This window comes from Lutra lutra, chromosome X, assembly GCF_902655055.1.
Source record: "Lutra lutra chromosome X, mLutLut1.2, whole genome shotgun sequence".
Classification (NCBI taxonomy): domain Eukaryota; kingdom Metazoa; phylum Chordata; class Mammalia; order Carnivora; family Mustelidae; genus Lutra; species Lutra lutra.
In genome coordinates, this window is record NC_062296.1 from 74557071 (window position 1) to 74578351 (window position 21281).

The 21281-nt window shown below is 35.3% G+C and overlaps 1 protein-coding gene across 1 annotated transcript in view; it reads right to left on the reverse strand.

Annotated features, from left to right (window-relative positions):
- The window catches only part of IL1RAPL1 (interleukin 1 receptor accessory protein like 1), a 1432909-nt gene that overhangs the window by 305919 nt on the left and 1105709 nt on the right, over positions 1 to 21281 (reverse strand). Inside the window, exon 6 of the mRNA XM_047716257.1 lies at positions 12690 to 12764. Within this exon, the coding sequence (XP_047572213.1) occupies positions 12690 to 12764 (75 nt within the window). The remainder of the gene's footprint in view (positions 1 to 12689; positions 12765 to 21281) is intronic.

The window sequence follows — 21281 nt, forward strand, 5'->3', positions numbered from 1 at the left end:
AAAAAAAAATCCCTCAAATTAACTCTTGCTTGAAATAGCCATCCATTTGAGACAAAAAGAAATGTTTTTGGATTATTTTCCCCATACATTGTTCATCTGCTTGTGTCAATTATCTATTTTATTTCATATACATATATAGTGACTGAAGAGAAAATAAAGGCCTGTCTACTCCAAATCTGTCAACAGTAGAATTCTCTATTGATTTGACATTTCTTTCATAGATAGTAACTGATGTTCTCTATGACACTTAACTTCACCTGCAGCTACTAGCTCATATATTCATCTAAACAAAGATTCACTTATTTTATTTATCACCCATTATATACAAATGTTACTCCCACTCTCTAATTAGTAGCAAATCCTAATAAAAAGCATTGGAGAGGAAATACATTATTCATGGGAAATAGAGAAGGGCTTTTATACCTTCAAAAAATAATCATTACAAATTATGATACAAATTTTATATCTAAAAAATCTTTGTATAAATCCTGCTATAAATATGTGACATATAATTCTGAAGCAAATATCCATACTACTCATAAACAAACTATACATAATAAGTAGACTGCATAATACTCTAATTGCATCTCAAGTAATTTTAGTCAAAATTAGGTACATTATTCAGAAAGCATTTAAAAAAATGTAATTGATTAACTCTTAAAGTTGCCAAGATAATTGACATTATCAAATCAGAAATATACATTCATCAGAAACACTGAAATGTTTCTTTTAAGAAGAGAAAACAAAAATACTTACTGAACTTTTCCTAAGCTATTTCATCTAATGGCTTCTTACTGAAGATTTGTAGTAATAATCTCAAATTTTCCTAAAACTAATATTGTAAGTACCCTATTTCCAGTGATGGCTTGATGTGACAGGATGCATTCAACTTAATTTTTCCAGATAAGCATTGTGTTTTCCTTTGTTCTCTTCCTACTCAAAGAGCTGCCAAGTTTTCATAAACACAATTCTTCAGCAAGCAAGTGTGAGATGTGTGCCCTGCTTTTACTAAACTAGAAACAAAAATTCTCTGAGACTGAGAATGCTTGTGGTCTACTTCTAAGTTTGAGGAGACCATTGTGAGGAAGTCAGAAGGGAGAAGGAATACTGATTCTTCTGGAATCCTAAGGAGCTTTAAGTCTTTCTTTCATGCTTACTGTGGACCAGAAGGGGAAGTGTAAGGTATCTGCTGACCAGACCACTGGTCCAAGATTTACCTCAATACAGTTGAATTTTGGAAAGTAAAAACTCTGATAAGGGTTTTCTTTGATTTTTAAAAATTATTCAATTGGACCATATATACTATAACTAGATTTTAGAAACTTTAACCAGGAAAATTTTAAAGATCCTAATTCTTTTTGAGAAATTAACATTGGCCTTGTGTATAGTGAATTGGAAAAGAGGCCTCTTCATGAGAATTTACTGTGAGGCTCAGGTTTTAAAGCCTTCTGGATATTCTATACATTAGGCTGATCTTCTGTGTTCTACAACATATCATTTAGGCACATCCTAAAAGGTGGATGTTTAGGGATTTAGAAACTAATGAATCAAATTTAATTGTCTATATTTTCATATTGAAGAGAAAAACCTTACTAAATACATACGAATACATTAGGAAGAAAATTAAATGATCAGCAGAATGATGTAATGCAAAGGGCCATATAAATTCTGGAAGAATCAAAATACAAAATGCTCCCTTTAAACGTGGAAATAAGAACTCTCACCACAATTAAAGATGCGGATAAACAAATTACACCACCAGCAGTCATTCTATTAGGGCCAAGGCATTCTGGTTCCTCAAATATTCTACCCTACCACATCAATTTTGAAAAGAATTAGATTAAAATACAAATGCTGTTGATTCTGAAGCTGGTGAACAAAATTTAGTACTTCCTCAAAGAAGGCACAAAGTCTCAACGGGGACATCATTTTCTGCTGATGGACAAGGGGAAGCCATATGAAGTGATGGGTGGCTGATTCTTTACCTGGATTAGTTAGAAATACCACTTGCAGTTTCACATTGATGAACTTCATCTTAGGAAATGTAGAAATTTACACTACCATGGAGAAAAGTTATGGGGGCAATTATTCAATCACAAAAGGATTCTTAAATAAAATTATTCACCACAGAATTTCTTTAAATAGTGTATTTCCCTTGTGCATATAAATCTTTCATTGATCATTAGCTGCTTAAGAGAGACTGGGGGACAGAGCCTCTTAAAACTGACATGTTGAGCTACTGCTAATTAAAGATCAATCAAAAATGAAAGGAAAACTTCTCTGAAGTTATGATGATTCAATTTACCCACAAACCTGTAGGAACATATTAAGTTGGTAGAGTAAGCTGTGACTGGAATGCTAAGTGTTTTAACATTAAACCATAAAATACCGGTATCCTATTTTCATAATCATATTCAAGCAGAAGTTATTTTTCATGAAGAGTCTGCATATAATTTAGGAATGTTCAGTTATTTAGCCAAAATTCAAGAGGAAATTTATGGATGAACATCTCTCTTTGTATTCAAATTTTAAATGATATAGGCCTTTTTATAGTTTCTATTTTAATGAACATCAGTCATATGGTACATACTTTTATTCTGAAACCTCTTTCAATATTCTACACCATAATGTCTTTTGATAGGTTTATTTCTGATAAATTGGCATTTACTTAGCAAATTCTGAAGTTCTCGTTAACATGGGATACTCACTGCATGTTTCTATGCTAGTAAACTTCAGTCATTACGAAAGATTCAGAAAGTTTTATGATAACAGTGTCTGTCACAGGAAAAGCAGTATTTTTCTGTAAAGTGAATATGACTGTCACCAAAACCTTTAGGAGGAAACTGACAAGCATAATAGTTTGATGCTCTGTTTTGTAAAATTATTCTCATGTCCTTTGTCTTAAGAAATGTTATATCTGGGGCGCCTGGGTGGCTCAGTGGGTTAAGCCGCTGCCTTCGGCTCAGGTCATGATCTCAGGGTCCTGGGAGCGAGTCCTGCATCGGGCTCTCTGCTCAGCAGGGAGCCTGCTTCCCTCTCTCTCTCTCTCTGCCTGCCTCTCTGCCTACTTGTGATCTCTGTCTGTCAAAGAAATAAATAAAATCTTAAAAAAAAAAAAGAAATGTTATATCTGCATTTCTTTAGTTTAGAAAAATAATGTTTTCCAATCTGACTTTCTTCTTGATGATCATTTACAAATTTGTATAGCATAGTGTCCATTACATGGTCATTTTTTTAAAGAATGGGAATAATTTTCTTCTGTCAGAGTTATGTACTTACTATATGCATTTGGGTAGACTTGTTGAAAAAGTAATTTAAAATAAATAATTTCTTTAAGATAAAATCTAATTGAAATAGAAAAACTTAATGTGCATATTGTGTCCTTAGAGGGGAAATTAATTTTCTAAAATATTATCCATCTAATAATGAAGCCTATGTCTGCTACCATAGTATGATACTCTAGTAAGAATATAAACATGATCAAATAATCATTGACATTCAGAATGCATTTCAGGAACCTTCCATATATAGCATTAAAATATCTCAACTACTAGCGACAAGCATGTACTGACTACTTAATATATATCAGGCGACATATTAATCTTTACATGCATTATCTCATTAAATACCCACATTAACTCCATAGAGGTAGGTCTTATTACAGTGTCCTTTTTATTGATTAGGAAAATAGGGGCTGCTTGTTTAAGGTTATACTAGCAGTAAGTGGCAGAGCTGGATTGTCATTTAGATCTTATGACAGAATGACATGAACTGGGAACCAGTGCCATATGCTTCCTTTTATTAGAACCAAAATAACTGAATAATAGCAATTCCAACACCAAGAAGGAGGAGGAGGAGGAGGAGGGGGAGGGGATGGGGAAGGGGAGGCAGAGGAGGAGGAGGAGGAAGAGGGGAAGGGGAAAACCATGATGATGAGAACAAATTTGTTTTTGTAAAATTTGTGATATAAAAACATACAGCAATTTTTGGTCTCTGTTTTTGCATCAGTTAAAGGAAAGATTTAATTTGATAACTATCAAAGCATCTCCACTTTCTAAAGTTCCTAAATTTAGAGCTGTGAAGAGTTATACATATCTAGTTGCTTAGTGGTCAACAACACATAAAATACACTTAGTTTTGTAACAAAAAAGTAATCTTCATTATTTGTGTCTGTTTCCAAAAAACTACACCAGAATTAGATACAAAGCTGGGAATTTCAATGGACTCTCTGCACTGGTTTTGTGACAACACTCAGACGTTTTCTTTCTTCCTCCTTTTGGCCCTTTTCCAAGATAAGAACAAGCAGGTGTACTTACATTGTCTCTATTCCAGTTTTTAATGCATTTTAACAAGTGCTTCAACTGGCTTCCAGATTTTCAGATACCAGTGACCCATAGCCACTGCTCTAACCTCCATCTCCATCTTTCTTTGGGTTTTCAAGCCTATCATAGCTTTAGGCCTTTAGCATTTAACATTTACAAAGGAAGTTTGACTTCTGCTTAGATAGCAATTTTTAATGCAAATATACAAGTTGCATTTTCACATAGCCTGTTCCTCCTCTCTAGCATTAAAAAAATTTGATTTTGAAATCTGTGAGATTCATATAAGTTATAGGGCATATAATTATAGGGCATATAATGATCTAATAATACTAATACTAGTAACCATTTGTTGATTTCTCATTTGCTTTAGGATACAAAATATTAACTAAATACTCATATGAAAGATATTCCTCTTTGGGTTAGAATCATAATTTTTAAGGGGCTTTTGGTTTCAAAAATAAGATATCAGAACACAACAGCTGTCAAGAGTTATTACTTTCATTTATGAAAGCATGATAAATTTGGATTGAGTAGAACTGAATGCCATCAGTTTATATAATTATAATACTAGCCTTTATTTGCTTTTACATGCTTTAATTATGATGTCTATTTGTCCAGAAGCTCCAATTTATGTCTAACAAGTTTCATGCCAGGCAAAAGAGCTATGCTAATCTGCATATCTTTCTCAAGTGGGCAACAAGTACATAATTTTTCATCTAAAACTTGGACTTTGGATACACATGTTCTTATCCAGAATGAAAAGGAAGTTTTTACAGTTTTTTTATATGAGTTTTTCAGGGAAAACATGTCTTGCACTTTCCCTATGGGGCAGTAAAAACAAAGTCAACGACATTACATTTGCTCATGACAACCAGAAGAGTAGTTTTGAATGGTAAAACCCAGTCAACGTTGACTTCCTTACCTCTTGGAAAGCAAGGTCATATTTGCATCACTTGCATGACTTAGCAAAAAAGTATTTGTTTAGATCAACAGTATTATATGCCACTTTCAGAATCAGGTATCAAATTGTCCCAAATTGTTCTGTTTTGAGAATATTGATATTATTTACCCCCTTGAAAAGAGAAACAAACAAGCTTCCCAATTTTAGTAAGAAAGGATAGTAACTATTCAGAGAAGGTATGTTTTGTTTCAAGCTATTAAAATATACACCTAGATAGCAAATGTTAGATAATAATTCCCTATGGGGTCTTCTTAGATTAAAAACTCAATTAGTATATTTGCAGTAAAACACATTCCAGGCAGAATATATTTATATGCACAGCTCCAGGACATAAAAGGCTCCCAGTTATAGAGTGAATAAGTTATGGGAATGAAAGATACAGCACAGATAATAGAGTCAATGGTATTGTAATAGCATCGTACAGTGACACATGATACTTACACTTGTGGTGAGCATAGCATAATGTATTGTTGATGAATTACTATGCTGTATACATGGCAATAACATAATAGTATGTGTCAACTATCCTCAAAAAAAAGCATGAAGTAGAATATGTTTCAATAATCAATTATTTAAGCAACATAGTAAATTAAGTGTATAACTTACATAACAAGTAGTTTTCCTAGAAGGATATCAATCAGGATCTATTATATAAGATACAAATATTTTTCCCTAGGTCTACTTGAAATTTAAAATTCTGTGAGCTATAATATGGTATAACAGGGCATGATATGGTACTTAAGTTCTAGTATGATATTTTATCTTAATTAGCCTGTAGCTAAATTGAATAAAGTTACATGTATGTGTGTCCCTTTACTTGGACAGATGTCTAAAAATCTGAGGCTTCAAAACCATCATCAACCACTTTCCTCTCCATGTTAACATTGGTGAATCCTTGTTACTTGCTCAGATACAGAAGTGTTTGCTTTTTAACAAACGTAACAAACATATTAAATACCAAAGAAAAATAAAAGCACTACTGGGCAGTTTGTTTAGTTCAGTCTCATTTTTTTCTCTTGCAGAAAATTTGGAGATGTGTGCCCTTTGTGGCATGTGTACCTTGTCCTCAATTAGTATTTATTGGCATTTCCTGTGCACAGGGTACATCACAAAGTTACTGTGAACTATATTAAGAAACACAGGATCTAGAGAAAGTACTCAGTTGAGTATTAGGATAAGCAAGAGAAGAAAATAGAGGCTTTTAGACATTCAACTAGGTTTCCATATTTCATCAACTCTAGGCATTTACCTAAATGGACTAGATTTATTTTATTTTTTTATTTATTTTTTTTAAAAGATTTTATTTATTTATTTGACAGAGAGAGATCACAAGTAGGCAGAGAGACAGGCAGAGAGAGAGGAGGAAGCAGGCTCCCTGCTGAGCAGAGAGCCCGATGTGGGGCTCGATCCCAGCACCCTGGGATCATGACCTGAGCCGAAAGCAGAGGCTTTAACCCACTGAGCCACCCAGGCGCCCCTGGACTAGATTTATTTGAAATCCTCCAAATGTGACTAATTCTGAAAAAAGAGAGGCCACTTATATGTAACGAGTAAAGAGTGAGAGAAAGAGGTAAGAGGGGAAAGGAAGAAGTAATTCTGATTTCAAAGGAAGCTGACTTTTCCTTTGAAAGCACTATGTTGCAAAGATGTATCATTTTATTAATCTTAACAAAGATTAAAAAGTTATTACACACACTAGAATTCTAAACTCTAAAACCTGTTAGAATAAATGAATTCAGTAAAGTTGCAGGATACAAAGTCAATACACAGAAATATGTTGCATTTCTATATATTAATTATTAACTATCAGAAAGAGAAATTAAGAAAACAATCCCAAAGAATAAAATACCTAGGAATAAATTTAACCAATCAGGTGAAAAACCTGTACATTGACAAATATAAGACATTAATGAAATAAATTAAAGAAGACAAAAAAATAGACAAATAAAAAGGTATTCCATGCTCATGGATGGAAGAATTAATATTATTAAAATCTGCAAACTACCCAAAGCAATATACAGATTTAATGAAACCCCTATCAAAATTCAAAAGGCATTTTTCACAGAAATAGAACAAACAATCCTAAAGTTTTTGTGGAAACATAGAAGACTACAAATAGCCAAAATCATCTTTGACGAACAAAGAACAAGGAAGAACAAACCTGGGGGCATCATGCTCCCTAATTTCAAACTACATTACAAAGTTACAGTAATTAAAAAGTATGTATTGGCATAAAAACAGCCATATAGATCAATGGAAAAGAACAGAGAGCTTGAAATGACCTCACACATGCATTGTCAACTAATTTATGAAAAAGGAGCCAAGAATATGCAATGGGAAAAAGCCTCTTTAATAAATGGTGGTGGAAAAACTGGAGAGTCACAAGCTAAAGAATGAAACTGGACTACTATCTGAAACCATATACAAATATTAACTCAAAATGGATTACCAAATTGAATGTAAGACTTGAAACCATAAAACTTCTAAAGGAAAACATAGGCCATAGCTTCCTGACATCAGTTTTGACATGGAATTTTTGGATTCGACTCCAAATCAAAAGAAACAAAGACAAAAATATACAAGTGGGATAACATCAAACTAAAAAGCTTCTGCATGACAAAGGAAACCAGCAACAAAATAAAAAGGCCACCTAGTGAATCAGAGAAAAATAATTACAGATCACGTATCTGAGGTGCTAATATTCAGAACATACAAATAACTCAAACAACTTAATAACAACAATAACACCCCCAATCTAATTTAAAAAATGGAGAGAAGATCTGAATAGTCATTTTTCAAAGAAGGCATACAAATGGTCAACAGGAACATAAAAGGATGCTAAATGTTATTAATCATCAGGGAAATGTAAAACAAAACCACTCTGAGATATCACCTCACACCTGTCAGAATGGCTATTATCAAAAAGACAACAAATAATAAATGTTGGAGAGGATGTGGAAAAAAGGAAACCCTGTGCACTGCAGGTGGAAACATAAATTGGTGCAACCAATTTGTGGAAAACAGCATGGAGCTTCCTCAAAAAGTTAAAACTAGAACTACATATGATTCAGCAATTCTACTTCTGGGAATTTATTTGAAGATAATAAGAACATTAATTTGCAAAGATACATATATATCTTTATGTTCATTACAGCCTTGTTTTTAATAGTCAAGATATGGAAACAACCTAAGCGTCCATCAATGGATGAATGGATAAAGAAGATGTGGGGTGTGTGTGTGTGTGTGTGTACACATACATATACAGATATAGATAGGGATATAGATATCTATGATGGGATAATACTAAGCGATAAAAAAAAGATTGAAATCTTGCAATTCGTGACAACCTAGATGGATCCTGAGGGTATTAAGCTAAGTGAAATAAGTCAGTCAGAGAAAAACAAACATTGTACGTTCTCTCTTACATGTAGAATCTAAGGGAAAAAAACCAAAATGAAACAAAAAACAAGTTCATAGATTCAGAGAACAGACTGGTGATTATAAGAGGCAGAGGACTGGAGAGTGGGAGAAATTGATGATTTTTTTTTTTAGTTTATACAAGTTGAATTTAAACATTTTAAAATTTATCACAGCTATTATATGCTTTTGGTGAGAGTTTATGTTACTTCTTTGGTAAGAATTCTAAAAATATAGCAAGAAACTTTAATAAAATTATTTGATTTTACCTAGTATTTTTCCTTTTAGGAATTCGACCTGTTGAAATAATTATAAAGTCAAGGGAAAAATGTATAAGTAAAGATCACTCCCTCATTATTTATGATGATAAAATTTGTAAAAAAACCCCAAATTTCTAGCAATATGTATGAAATTACAGGACACTTATATGGATATCATGTATCCATTAAGTGGATATTTTCCAAGAACATTTAATAGAAGCAGATTCTTTCCTTTAATTCTCCAAAATTTCTACCATTAACCTGTACGATCATTTTCTAAGCAAAAAACTAAAATTTAAATACGGTGATACCCAGGTCCAGATGAGTAATTAAAGGTAATTTTTCATCACTTTTAAGTTGTAAAGTATAATGTATCTCACTAGGTTAATGGTGGGATTGATTTCTACTCTTTGAAAGTCTGTTAATGGTGAATAATAACATCCTTTGTTCTGGAAGTTTCTGAAAATGGGTTCCTGGCTATAACAAGAAGCCCACATTGCTGACTGACATACTCACGGCTCAAGCTCAGCAAGATTATGGTGTCTGTCTTTTGATTCCCTTGACTACCACAGCCTGAAAGGACTAATCAGGCTCACATACTGAATTGACCTTCAGAATTGTACAGCATGATTTCTAGGATTTTACCCAAGAAAGTGCTGCCCAGACATTTGCTGATGTCTTCAAGTTAATTAAAAAGAACAAAGTTCTTTTTTTCACTTTGTGAAGTAACACACTGATGCCACTTAAAATGGAAATGCTAGGGGCGCCTGGGTGGCTCAGTGGGTTAAGCTGCTGCCTTCGGCTCGGGTCATGATCTCAAGAGTCCTGGGATCGAGCCCCGCATCACATCGGGCTCTCTGCTCAGCAGGGAGCCTGCTTCCTCCTCTCTCTGCCTGCCTCTCTGCCTGCTTGTGATCTCTCTGTCAAATAAATAAATAAAATCTTTAAAAAAAATGGAAATGCTAGGCTGTAACCACATTAAAACTGATTAAAATTCAAACCCACCCATTTATATATTTTTTACTATTTTATCTTTTGTCCTCAGTACTTTGCTTTTTCATACCTTTTGCTTTCTACACTGGAATCATTTAAATGACTACTATCAATCTTTCCAGTTTTGAGAAGATGAAGGAACTGGGGGGAAAAGAAGCCACAAGGGAGGTGGAGAGCGAAAGGCAGCAAATGGCGGATGAAGGAGAATATGGTGATGAAGACAAATCCATGATTTTATCTATGACATTATTAATGAGTTTTATATATTTAAAGACAAACTGGAGGACTAATGCGTTTATAGTTACCAAGGTCAGATGGATGTGTATATAACTTTGCCAGGATGTTCAAGTTAGGTCAGCAGACATATACCAACTCAGCTTTGTGTAATTACTGATTATTGTTCTTATACTGTAGCTCATGCGCTAGTTTTATTATCCTCTGAGGTGAGTTTTCAATTTAGGACAAGGTTGAGTCAGACACCTGAGCTCTTGATCAATGAAACTCTGTTGGAGATTCTCACTTTCTCATAAAAGTAGGTACCACTTAGAGGCTCTCCATCACTGGTACTGGCCACCCTCCTGACTCCCACCCCATGAAACTTCACTCAATCCCCCTTCCTTAGGATATAACACATTTGACCCTGTTGAATTTGACAGCTTTTTCAAGCCTAGAAAGACAAAAATTAAATCCCCAGGAGGAGAAAAATCAAAGTACATATTGAAGAAAACAAATATATTTTAAGCATCTAGAGTCTTTTTGTTTGGTCCTTAACATTACTTTCTATTTTCACTTACCCTTTGTGATGGTCTGCTCACCTACTCCAATACTACTGAAGTAACAACAGTAACAGAGTAGTTTATTCAAATCAATTGTTGATCCAAAAATTCAAGGATTAAGGCTAAATTTCCCTAACTAGCAAATGATTTGTTCCATACAATGAGAATCAGAATCAGAAAATAAAATGAAACAAAAGTTGTTTAAAAGAATCCAAATCCTAGGTTGATGTCTAGTCTACTTGATATTTAAAGAGAACTCATGCTCCTTTTGGTGGTGGTAATAAAGGAATTGTAGTACTTCTCAGAGCATCTTGCTAACACACAGGCCCATCTTTCTTCAAACGAATATGCAGTTGAAACTTCCAATTTGCATAAGAAAATTTCATACTTTCAAATTGATTTGATTAGTCTCCATAATTTTTGTTCAAGAAAAAATAATTTTTTTAAAAGAAAGCTTTATGAATTATTTCATTCTGTATAACATTTTAGTAGAATGTTGAGAACAATAGATAATATAAGAAAACCCTATGGGCAACCATCAATCATAGTATTCTTTTAATTATATTGTCAAGTAAAGAGACACAATTAATATCATTTTCACTATGTTCATTACTGATAACTGGTACCATAAACCACTTCTTCTTTCCCAAGATCTATATATTGTTTTGTATAACTTTAGAAATACATCTTCCTAGGAATATTGAAAGGTGTGTATGAGTGTGGCCACTTAAAATTTACATTTCAAAGTTTCCTCAGAAAGCAGCAATAAAAGCTAATACACTTTAATATATCATAACATGAGTAAAGAGTATGATGTAATTTTAACATATCTCTGTTTCATATAGAACATTGTTTTAATGATGCTTATGGTCTTCTATCTCAAAATAGTGACAATTGGAATACTACTTGCATGTATATGGCATCAACTCAAAGGCTTGGGTTTATCATCAAAGAAGCATATTGATGCCCTGACTTGAATAAATCTTGTATATGTTCATGCCTTAAAGTTAGTAAATATTACCAATGTTAAAAACCTGTTGACTATAATAACTTCATAGGTTCTAAGACCATATCTTTTTGCACTATAAATTTGAATATGCTATTACCAAAGATGATCACATCTGTAATCTTCATTTTGAAGATAATTTACAATTTTAATCCAAATTCTCACTCCCAAAACAATAATAACATCAATAACTTAAGGGAGGGTTATCAATTCCTTTTTAGTTTTATATAATAAAGTATTTCCACTGTCAAATGGTGAGTGTGGGAAAAAATTCCATACAAACATGAATATATGGTTAAAATTATACTTAAAATCATACTGAATATAGATATACCACATTTGGAAATTCCAGACTGAACTCTAAGATAACTATGTTAGAATTCTGATTTGTAGACAACTGGATATTTTTACCAAAGCAATTTTGTCCATGTTCTTATGTCCCAAACCTGTTAGTCCTTTAACCGAAAGCTACTTGCTCACATTTTGTTAAAAATAAAATAGCATAATGTCCTCCACATTTGATTAGATAAAAATGATGTTTAACTGTAACAGCAACACTTATCTTAATGAATTTGTACCTTTTCTCCTAATTTTCAAAAATTGTCTTTTAACGTACTAATGGTGTAAGTCAAAGAGTTCCACACAGCCTATTGTAAAACCAAACTGAGCCTTATAAAAGACAATATAATGCCACCAATAAGACCTTTAGCCCATCTCATTTCCTAACAACTATATGAAAAACAAATGAGTCTTTATATCCATATGTCCAGCTTGGTATTAAAGCACACACTATGGGGAATGGAATGGGCCATGTTTGCTGGGATTTCCCAATTTTGCTCCCTTCAAATACATAGAGGTTTGGCTTAGAGGATGACATCAGGTTACAATCTAGGCTTATTAACTGTTGGAATGTATTGAGAAAAGGGTATTAACCAGAATTAAGGAATTACTCACCCAGCTGAGTCTCCTGAATTGTCAGTTTACTTTCCATAGGATACAAAAGCTTGGGTGGCTTATCAGTCAGAGGGGCTGAAAAACAACAATAACAAAACAGACTTCTAGTAATGCTGCATGAGATGAATGATAAAACACAGTTTATTTTTCCAGGTATTTTTCATTCTCAGAGCAGTATGTCAAAGCATTCTACCAAGTAATGGCTTACATATTGCAGTAGTACCTTCAGGCGAGCTGAAAAGCTATTAGATTGCACATGAGTCAAATATAACACTTCCAAATTGACAGTCACATGAGACCGTTGAAGTCGGAATCATGACTGGCCAGTCCTTAAAAACATATGACTGTGATTCATCAAATATTTTCAATTTGCACCTTGTTTTCTATATTAAAGTGTACCCTACATTTTCTGTGTTAATTAAAGCTAAACATGGTATCTGTATTGTGCATTTTGATGATTTGGGGGACATAATGTTGTCTTATTCTCCTTAATTCCTTTCCAAGTTTCCATACCCTGGAGCACACTACCTCAAAACCCCTAACTTAATAAATAGGTTAAGTATTTTTTGCACACATAATCACAAAATGGGATAGCAGTTTGGCATTGGCATTCAATTAGTACAAGTACAAGCTGCACACTCCAACATGTACATAAGTATTCACCAAGATAATATTTTAAATGATACTTGCCATTTACTCAAAACCTCTTATTACTATTATCCATTACATTTTGTAGCATTTATTGCTAATTTGCATGATATACTTGCTTTGATTTTTCACCTTCCACATACTTCTGCTCTGTGCTCCCATCAGTTTATCAGTTATCAGCCTAAAGGTCTGGGAGTTTTACTATGATGCCTCTTGAAGACAGGTTTCCCATTGCAGACTTTATTCCTGTCCAATGAGACTGTCTGGACTCTAGACAGTCAGCTCTCCTTCATTAATCCTACCTCCCACCTTCTCTGACTGAATCTCCCAGGTCCCTTGAAACTTGTCACAGCAACTTTCATGTGTAACAAAGATAGAAATGATCAATTAAGGGTTGCTGAACTAAATGTTTTCACTTTGAGGGCTTTATTCATTCCTTGCCAGGAGACCATGCCAGTTTGGGTGATAACTTAAAGGCTGATCTACACAGCAGTGCCAGGACTTGGCCACATGTCCTCATCACCAGAGGACTGGAGAATTCAATCTGCCTCGACAGCTCAACTTCATCTCTCTTCAACTGAAAACACAGTCTGTTCAAATGAATCATGAACCCCCAATGCAGAAAAACAGGGATGAGATTTAAGAGTCCTGATTTGGGACACCAACCTCACAGAGGATCAATAGCTTTCATTTGCAACTAATTGAATACATTATTCATTCATCTTCGTTAGCATTTAACACAGGGATGGGAGTGAAGGGGAAAGGAAAGCTGGGATAATGGGATGAAATAAATCACTCTGAAATTCTTCTTGAATATTTGACATCTCTGATTAACCTTATTCTTCTTTCTTGCCTACAGTGAGATTAACAGATTTTTATTCTCTTACCAGCTAAATAAATAGATTATTCACTAAAGGCTGGTAAAAGAGTTCACCATTAACAGGTCAAAAAGCCACATTTCAAAAAAAAAGAAAAAGAAAAAGAAAAAGAAAGCCACATTTCCTAGGCTTGGATTCTCATACGATTTCAACGAATTTCAAAAGCAACTATGGTATCAAAATAACTGGCTTATTCAGTAAATTAACTCAATTTATAAAATTTTGTGATTATGTAGTTACAAGTAGACAACTCAACAGTTTGTTACAGAAAGCAGCTGACAGAAATATTCTCTGTTCAAACACATCCCACACTGATTCCTAATAAGAAAACAAAACTGCAGGGAAAGATAATAAAATGCAAGTGTAGCACATTATTTCAGGAATATAAAATGGTTTTGTGGTTCTCCACCTCAATCCACCATCTGCCCTGTGGCATAATGTTATATCTTTAAGACCTTTCATATTACTCTCTATGTGATAATTCCAAGTTAGCAGAGGAATCAAAGAATGTTGGAGCCAGAGAAAATTATACGCTTATTAAGTCCTTTGATTTTTAAATTGTGTTCCCTAAAGCCTTGGATTTCCATAGTGCCCCTCTGGGCAGGTGAAGTGAAGATGGAGATAAAGAGTGGTCCACATGACTAGATTTGTACCACCCACCCCTCTCTGGACAAAAGGAGCTTTGCTTTTATTCATCTTATACATCAGTATTTCACCTAAAATTTTTACCAAAAAAAATCCAATTCAATTCAACAGCTGTATATGGAACATTATAATGTGCTAGGCATTGTGACAGGGACTTGGGATATCTCTGATTTCTGCCCTTACATTTTATAATACTTAGAAGTTAAAAAATAATTAAAAATCTGGACGGATTCAGCTTTCTTGTTTTAGAGATGCAGGATCTGAGGTGCAAAAAGAACAACTGCCTTGCCAAAGGAAATAGAACAAAGTGAAGCTAGAGCCCTTCCTAGATCTTTGCCTCTCAATTCTTTGTTAACTGCTCCTTGAAAATTCTGTCAAGCATTTGTGCAGGTTTCTCCCCAAGGTGTAAGCAATCTGTTAGGAGAGCAAAAATGTGCAACTAAGTAACCCTAACCCACAGCAGAGCTCTCTTACTGTGTAGTCTGTCATGTTCTTTTTAAAGATTTATTTTTATTTTATTTATTTGAGAGAGTGCATGAGCAAGTGAGCAGAGCTAGTGAGAGAGAACACAGATGGGGCAGGGCAAAGAGGGAGAAGTTGACTCTTCCCCCAACTGAGCAGAGAGCACAATGCAGGGCTCAATTGCAGGACCCTGAGATCAAGACCTGAGCAGAAGGCAGAACTTAACTGACTGAGCAACCCAGGTTCCCCTCTCATGTTTTGATATGCTCTGACACTTTTTATCAGTTAGGCATGCTTCTCCTATGGTTCACTTAAAATTGAATGGAGAAGGAGCAAAATGGCAGAGGAGTAGGAGACCTAAATATTGCTGCATCCCAGGAATTCAGCTAGATAGTTATCAGAACACTCTGAACACCTAAAACACAACAGAAGGTAGAAGAGAAGAATAGCAGCAATTCTAGGAACAGAAAAGCAACTGCTTATTGGAAGGTAGGATGTGCAGAGAAGTAAATCCAAGGTTACATACGGAAAGCTAGACCATGGGGGAGGGGCTGGCTCCTGGCAAGTGGTAGAGCAGCAGAGCACAAAATCAGAACTGCAAAAAAAATCCAGCTGCAAAGATGGAGCAGAGGAGTGGGATCTCAGCTTGAGGTTCACTTGAACCATGATCCAAGGCACAGTTGGGCCATAGCTCTTTGAGCAAGGATCCCACCACAAGTGGCAGATCTGGGGAGACCTTCCCCCTTCCTCCTCCAGGAGGAATGGTGTGGGAGTGCAGGCAGGAATCTGCTGGGTTTAGGAACTCTGAACAGGGCCATGCATCAGAGATAGAAATGCTCAGTCACAGGATGGGTGAGCATGAAGCGCAGCCAGAGACCAGGAAAACAGGAGGGATTGACTGCTTTTCTCTAAGGGCACACCAAGGAGTGGGGGCCCAAGCTCTCAGCTTCTTTGGGTCAGAGATTGGGAGGCCACCATTTTACCTCTCAACCTCCAAAGCAATATGGAAAACTTTCAGGGAACAAAAGCTGCCCAGAGCAAAACCAAGCAGATTGCTTAGCCTGGTCCCTGGCAAGGGTGGCACAATTGTGCCTTGGGCAAAGACATTTGAGAATCACTGCAACAGGCCCCTCCCCTAGAAGATCACCAAGAACATCCAGCCAAGAAGTTCACCATTCAATGAGAACCATGGAACTCCAGAGCTGGGGGAATGCAGCACATAGAATTCGTGACTTCTTTCCCCATGAAAGACACTTTTAAAAAAAAAATTATTTTTTCTTATACTATTTAAAAAAAATTTCCTCTTTCCTATTTTAACCTTTTTAAACTATTTCATCTTACCAATACCTTTTTAAAAATCTTTTAAGATTTTCATTGTTATAGTCATATTCTATCCCTTCACTGTATTTAACACTGTAATATTTTTTGTATACTTGTAAGTTTTCTTTATTTAAAATTTTGGGATACAGTTTCTTCTAACAGATCAAAATACATGCTAAATTTAGCATATGACTTTGTTCTAGCCTCCAGTCTGAGCACACTCTCCCCCCCTTTTTTTTTCAATGAACTTCTTATCTTATCAATTCTTTTTTTAGAATCCTTTTTAATTTTCATCTTTACATTCATATTCCATCCCTTTATTGGTTTAACATTATTTTTGTATAAATATATAAGTTTTATATATAAATATATAAGTTTATATATTATATAAATATATTTATATAAATATATGTTTATATATATTTATATATAAATATATGTTTTCTTTCTTTAAAGTTTTGGGAGGCAGTTTCTTCTAAAAGAACAAAATATATCCCAAATCAAGTGTGTGGCTCTGTTCTATTCACCACTCTAAATCTATCTATCTATCTACATCTATAGATATAGATAGCTATATGTATCTACTACAGACAGCATATATATATATACACATACATACACATACATACACACACACACACACACACACACACACACACACACATATATATATATATATACTTTTTTTTCCTTCCCCCCCTTTCTTCTCCCCCCAGTTTCAAGTCTCTCCTGATTTGGTTAGTGTATATTTTTCTGGAATCATTGCTACACTTTTAGTATTTTGTTCTCTCATTCATCTATTCTTATCTGGATAAAATGAAAAGGCAGAAAAATTTACCTCAAAAAAAAAAAAAAGAACAAGAGGTATTACCAATGGCTAGGGACCTAACAATACAGACATTAGTAAGATGTCAGACCTAGAGTTCAGAATGACAGTTATTGAGGTGCTAGCTGGGCTCAAAAAAGTCATAGAAAACAGAAGAGAATCCCTGTCTGGAGAAATAAAATCCCTTTCTGGAGAAACGAAAGAATCAAAACCTAATCAAGTTGAAATAAAAAAAGCTATTAATGAGGTGCAATGAAAAATGGAGGCTCTTACTGCTAGCATAAATGAGGCAGAAGAGAGAATTAGTGATATAGAAGACCAAATGATGGAGAATAAAGAAGCTGAGCAAGAGACGAACAACTACTGGACCACAAGGGGAGAATCTGAGAGATAAGTGATACCATAAGATGAAACAATATTAGAATAATTGGGATCCCAGAAGAAGAAGAAAGATAGAGGGGGGCAGAAGGTATATTGGAGCAAATTATAGCAGAGAACTTCCTTAATTTGGGGAAGGGAGCAAGCAGCAAAATCCAGGAGGCACAGAGAACCCTCCTCAAAATCAATAAAAATAGGTCCACACCCCATCATCTAATAGTAAAACTTACAAGTCTTAGTGAGAAAGAGAAAATCCTGAAAGCAGCTTGGGACAAGAAGTCTATAACAGACAATGGTAGAAATATTAGATTGGCAGCAGACTTGTCCACAGAGACCTGGCAGGACAGAGAGAACTGGCATGATATATTCAGAGCACTAAATGAGAAAAATATGCAGCCAAGAATACTATATCCAGCTAGGCTATCATTGAATATAGAAGGAGAGATTAAAAACCTTCCAGGACAAACAAAAACTAAAAGGCCTACAAGAAATATTGAAAGGGGTCCTTTAAGCAAAGACAGAGCCCAAAACTAGTAGACCGGAAAGGAACAGAGACAATATACAGTAACAGTCACTTTACAGGCAATACAATGGCATTAAATTCATATCTTTCAATAAGTACCCTGAATATAAATGGGCCAAATGCTCCAATCAAAAGGCACAGGGTATCAGAATGGTTTAAAAAAACAAGACCCATTGATAGGCTGTCTACAAGAAACTCATTTTATACCCAAAGACACTTCCAGATTTAAAGTGAAGGGTGGAAAACAATTTACCATGCTAATGCACATCAAAAGAAAGCTGGGATGGCAATCCTTATATCAGGTAAGTTAGATTTCAAGCCAAGGACTATAATAAGAGATGAGGAAGGACACTATATCATATGTAAAGGGTCTGTCCAACAAGAATATCTAACACTTTTAAATATCTATGGCCCTAACATGGGAATAAATCTATAGATATATATCTCTATATAGATATATAGATATAAAATCAATGCACAGAAATCAGTTGCATCAACATACCAACAACAAGACAGAAGAAAGAGAATTTAAGGAGTCCATCCCATTTACAATTGCACCCAAAAGCATAAGGTACCTAGGAATAAACCTAACCAAAGAGGAAAGGAATCTGTACTCAGAAAACTATAAAGTACTCATGAAAGAAATGGAGGAAGACACAAAGAAATGGAAAGATGTTCCATTTTCATGGATTGGAAGAACAAATATTGTGAAAATGTCTATGCTACGTAGAGCAATCTACACATTTAATGCAATGCCTATCAAAATACCATCAACTTTTTTCAAAGAAATGGATCAAATAATCCTAACATTTATATGGAACAGGAAAAACCCCAAATAGCTAGAGGAATGTTGAAAAAGAAAACCAAAGTTGAGGGCATCACAATTACAGACATCAAGCTCTATTATAAAGCTGCAATCATCAAGACAGTATGGTACTGGCACAAAAACAGACACATAGATCAATGGAATAGAATACACTCAGCATAATCTCTTCCAGTCCCGTCCATGTTGACACAAAAGTTGGGTATTCATCCTTTCTGATGGAGGCATAATACTCCATTGTATATATGGACCATATCTTCTTATTCATTTGTCTGTTGAAAGGCATCTTCTTTCTTTCCAGAGTTTGGTGACTGTGGCCATTGCGGCTATGAATGTTGGGGAGACAAACCATGAGAGACTGTGCACTCTGAGAAACAAACTGAGGGTTTTGGAGGGGAGGATGGTGGGAGAGTGGGTGAGCCTGGTGGCAGGTATTATGGAGGGCACGTATTGCATGGAGCACTGGGTGTGGTGCATAAACAATGAATTGTGGAACACTGAAAAGAAAATAAAATAAAAGAAAAATAAAATAAAATAAAGGAATAGAAAACAGAGCTCAGAACTGGACCCTCAACTCCATGGTCAACTAATCTTTGACAAAGCAGGGAAGAATGTCCAGTGGAAAAAAGACAGTCTCTTCAACAAATGGTGTTGGGAAAATTGGACAGACACATGCAGAAGAATGACACTGGACCGTTTCCTTACACCACACACAAAAATAGACTCAAAATAGATGAAAGACCTCATTGTGAGACAGAAATCCATCAAAATCCTAGAGGAGAACACAGGAAGCAATCTCTTTGAGCTCAGCTGCAGCAACTTCTTCCTAGAAACGTCGCCAAGGGCAAGGAAAGCAAGGGCAAAGATGAACTATTGGGATTTCATCAAGATCAAAATCTTTTGCCCAGCAAAGGAAACAGTCAACAAAATCAAAAGACAACTGAGAGAATGAGAGAAGATATTTGCAAATGACATATCAGATAAAGGGCTAGTATGCAAAATTTACAAAGGAGTTATCAAACTCAACACCCAAAGAACAAATAATCCAATCAAGAAATGAGAAGAAGACATGAACAGACATTTCTGCAAAGAAGACATCCAGATGGCCAACAGACACATGACTCGGCATCAGGGAAATACAAATCAAAATCACGGTGAGATACCACCTCACACCAGTCAGAATGGCTAAAATTAACAAGTCAGGAAATGACAGATGTTGGCGAGGATGCAGAGAAAGGGGAACCCTCATACACTGTTGGTAGGAAAGCAAGCTGGTACAGCCACTCTGGAAAACAGCATGGAGCTTCCTCAGAAAGTTGAAAATAGAACTACCCTATGACCCAGCAATCGTACTTCTGTGTATTTACCCTAAAGATACAAATGTAGTGATCCAAAGTGGCATGTGCACCCAAATGTTTATAGCAGCAATGTCCACAATAGCCAAACTATGGAAAGAACCTAGATGTCCATCAACAGATGAATGGATAAAGAATATGTATATATACAATGGAATATTATGCAGCCATCGTAAAATGAAATCTTGCCATTGCAATGATGTGGATGGAATTAGAGGGTATTATGCTAAGTGAAATAAGTCAATCAGAGAAAGACAATTATCATATGATCTCTCTGATATGAGGAATTTGAGAGGCAGGGCGGGGGGTCCTGGGGGGAAGGGAAGGAAAAATGAAACAGATGGGACCAGGGAGGGAGACAAACCATAAGAGACTCAATCTCACAAAACAAACTGAGGGTTGCCGGGGGGAGGAGGTTAGGAAGAGAGTAGTTGGTTTATGGACATTGGGGAGAGTATGTGCTATGGTGAGTGCTGGGAATTGCGTAAGACTGATAATTCACAGACTTGTACCCCTGAAATGATTAATACATTATATGCTAATAAAAAATAAATTAATTTTAAAAAGGTGAATGGAAACTTCCAGAGAGTACAGTAGCTGAACTATAGATCTGACACAACGGCAAAATGACTGTGAAAAGAAGTGACCATTAGAAAAAAGATGTAGCGGGGCGCCTGGGTGGCTCAGTGGGTTAAAGCCTCTGCCTTCGGCTCAGGTCATGATCCCAGGACCCT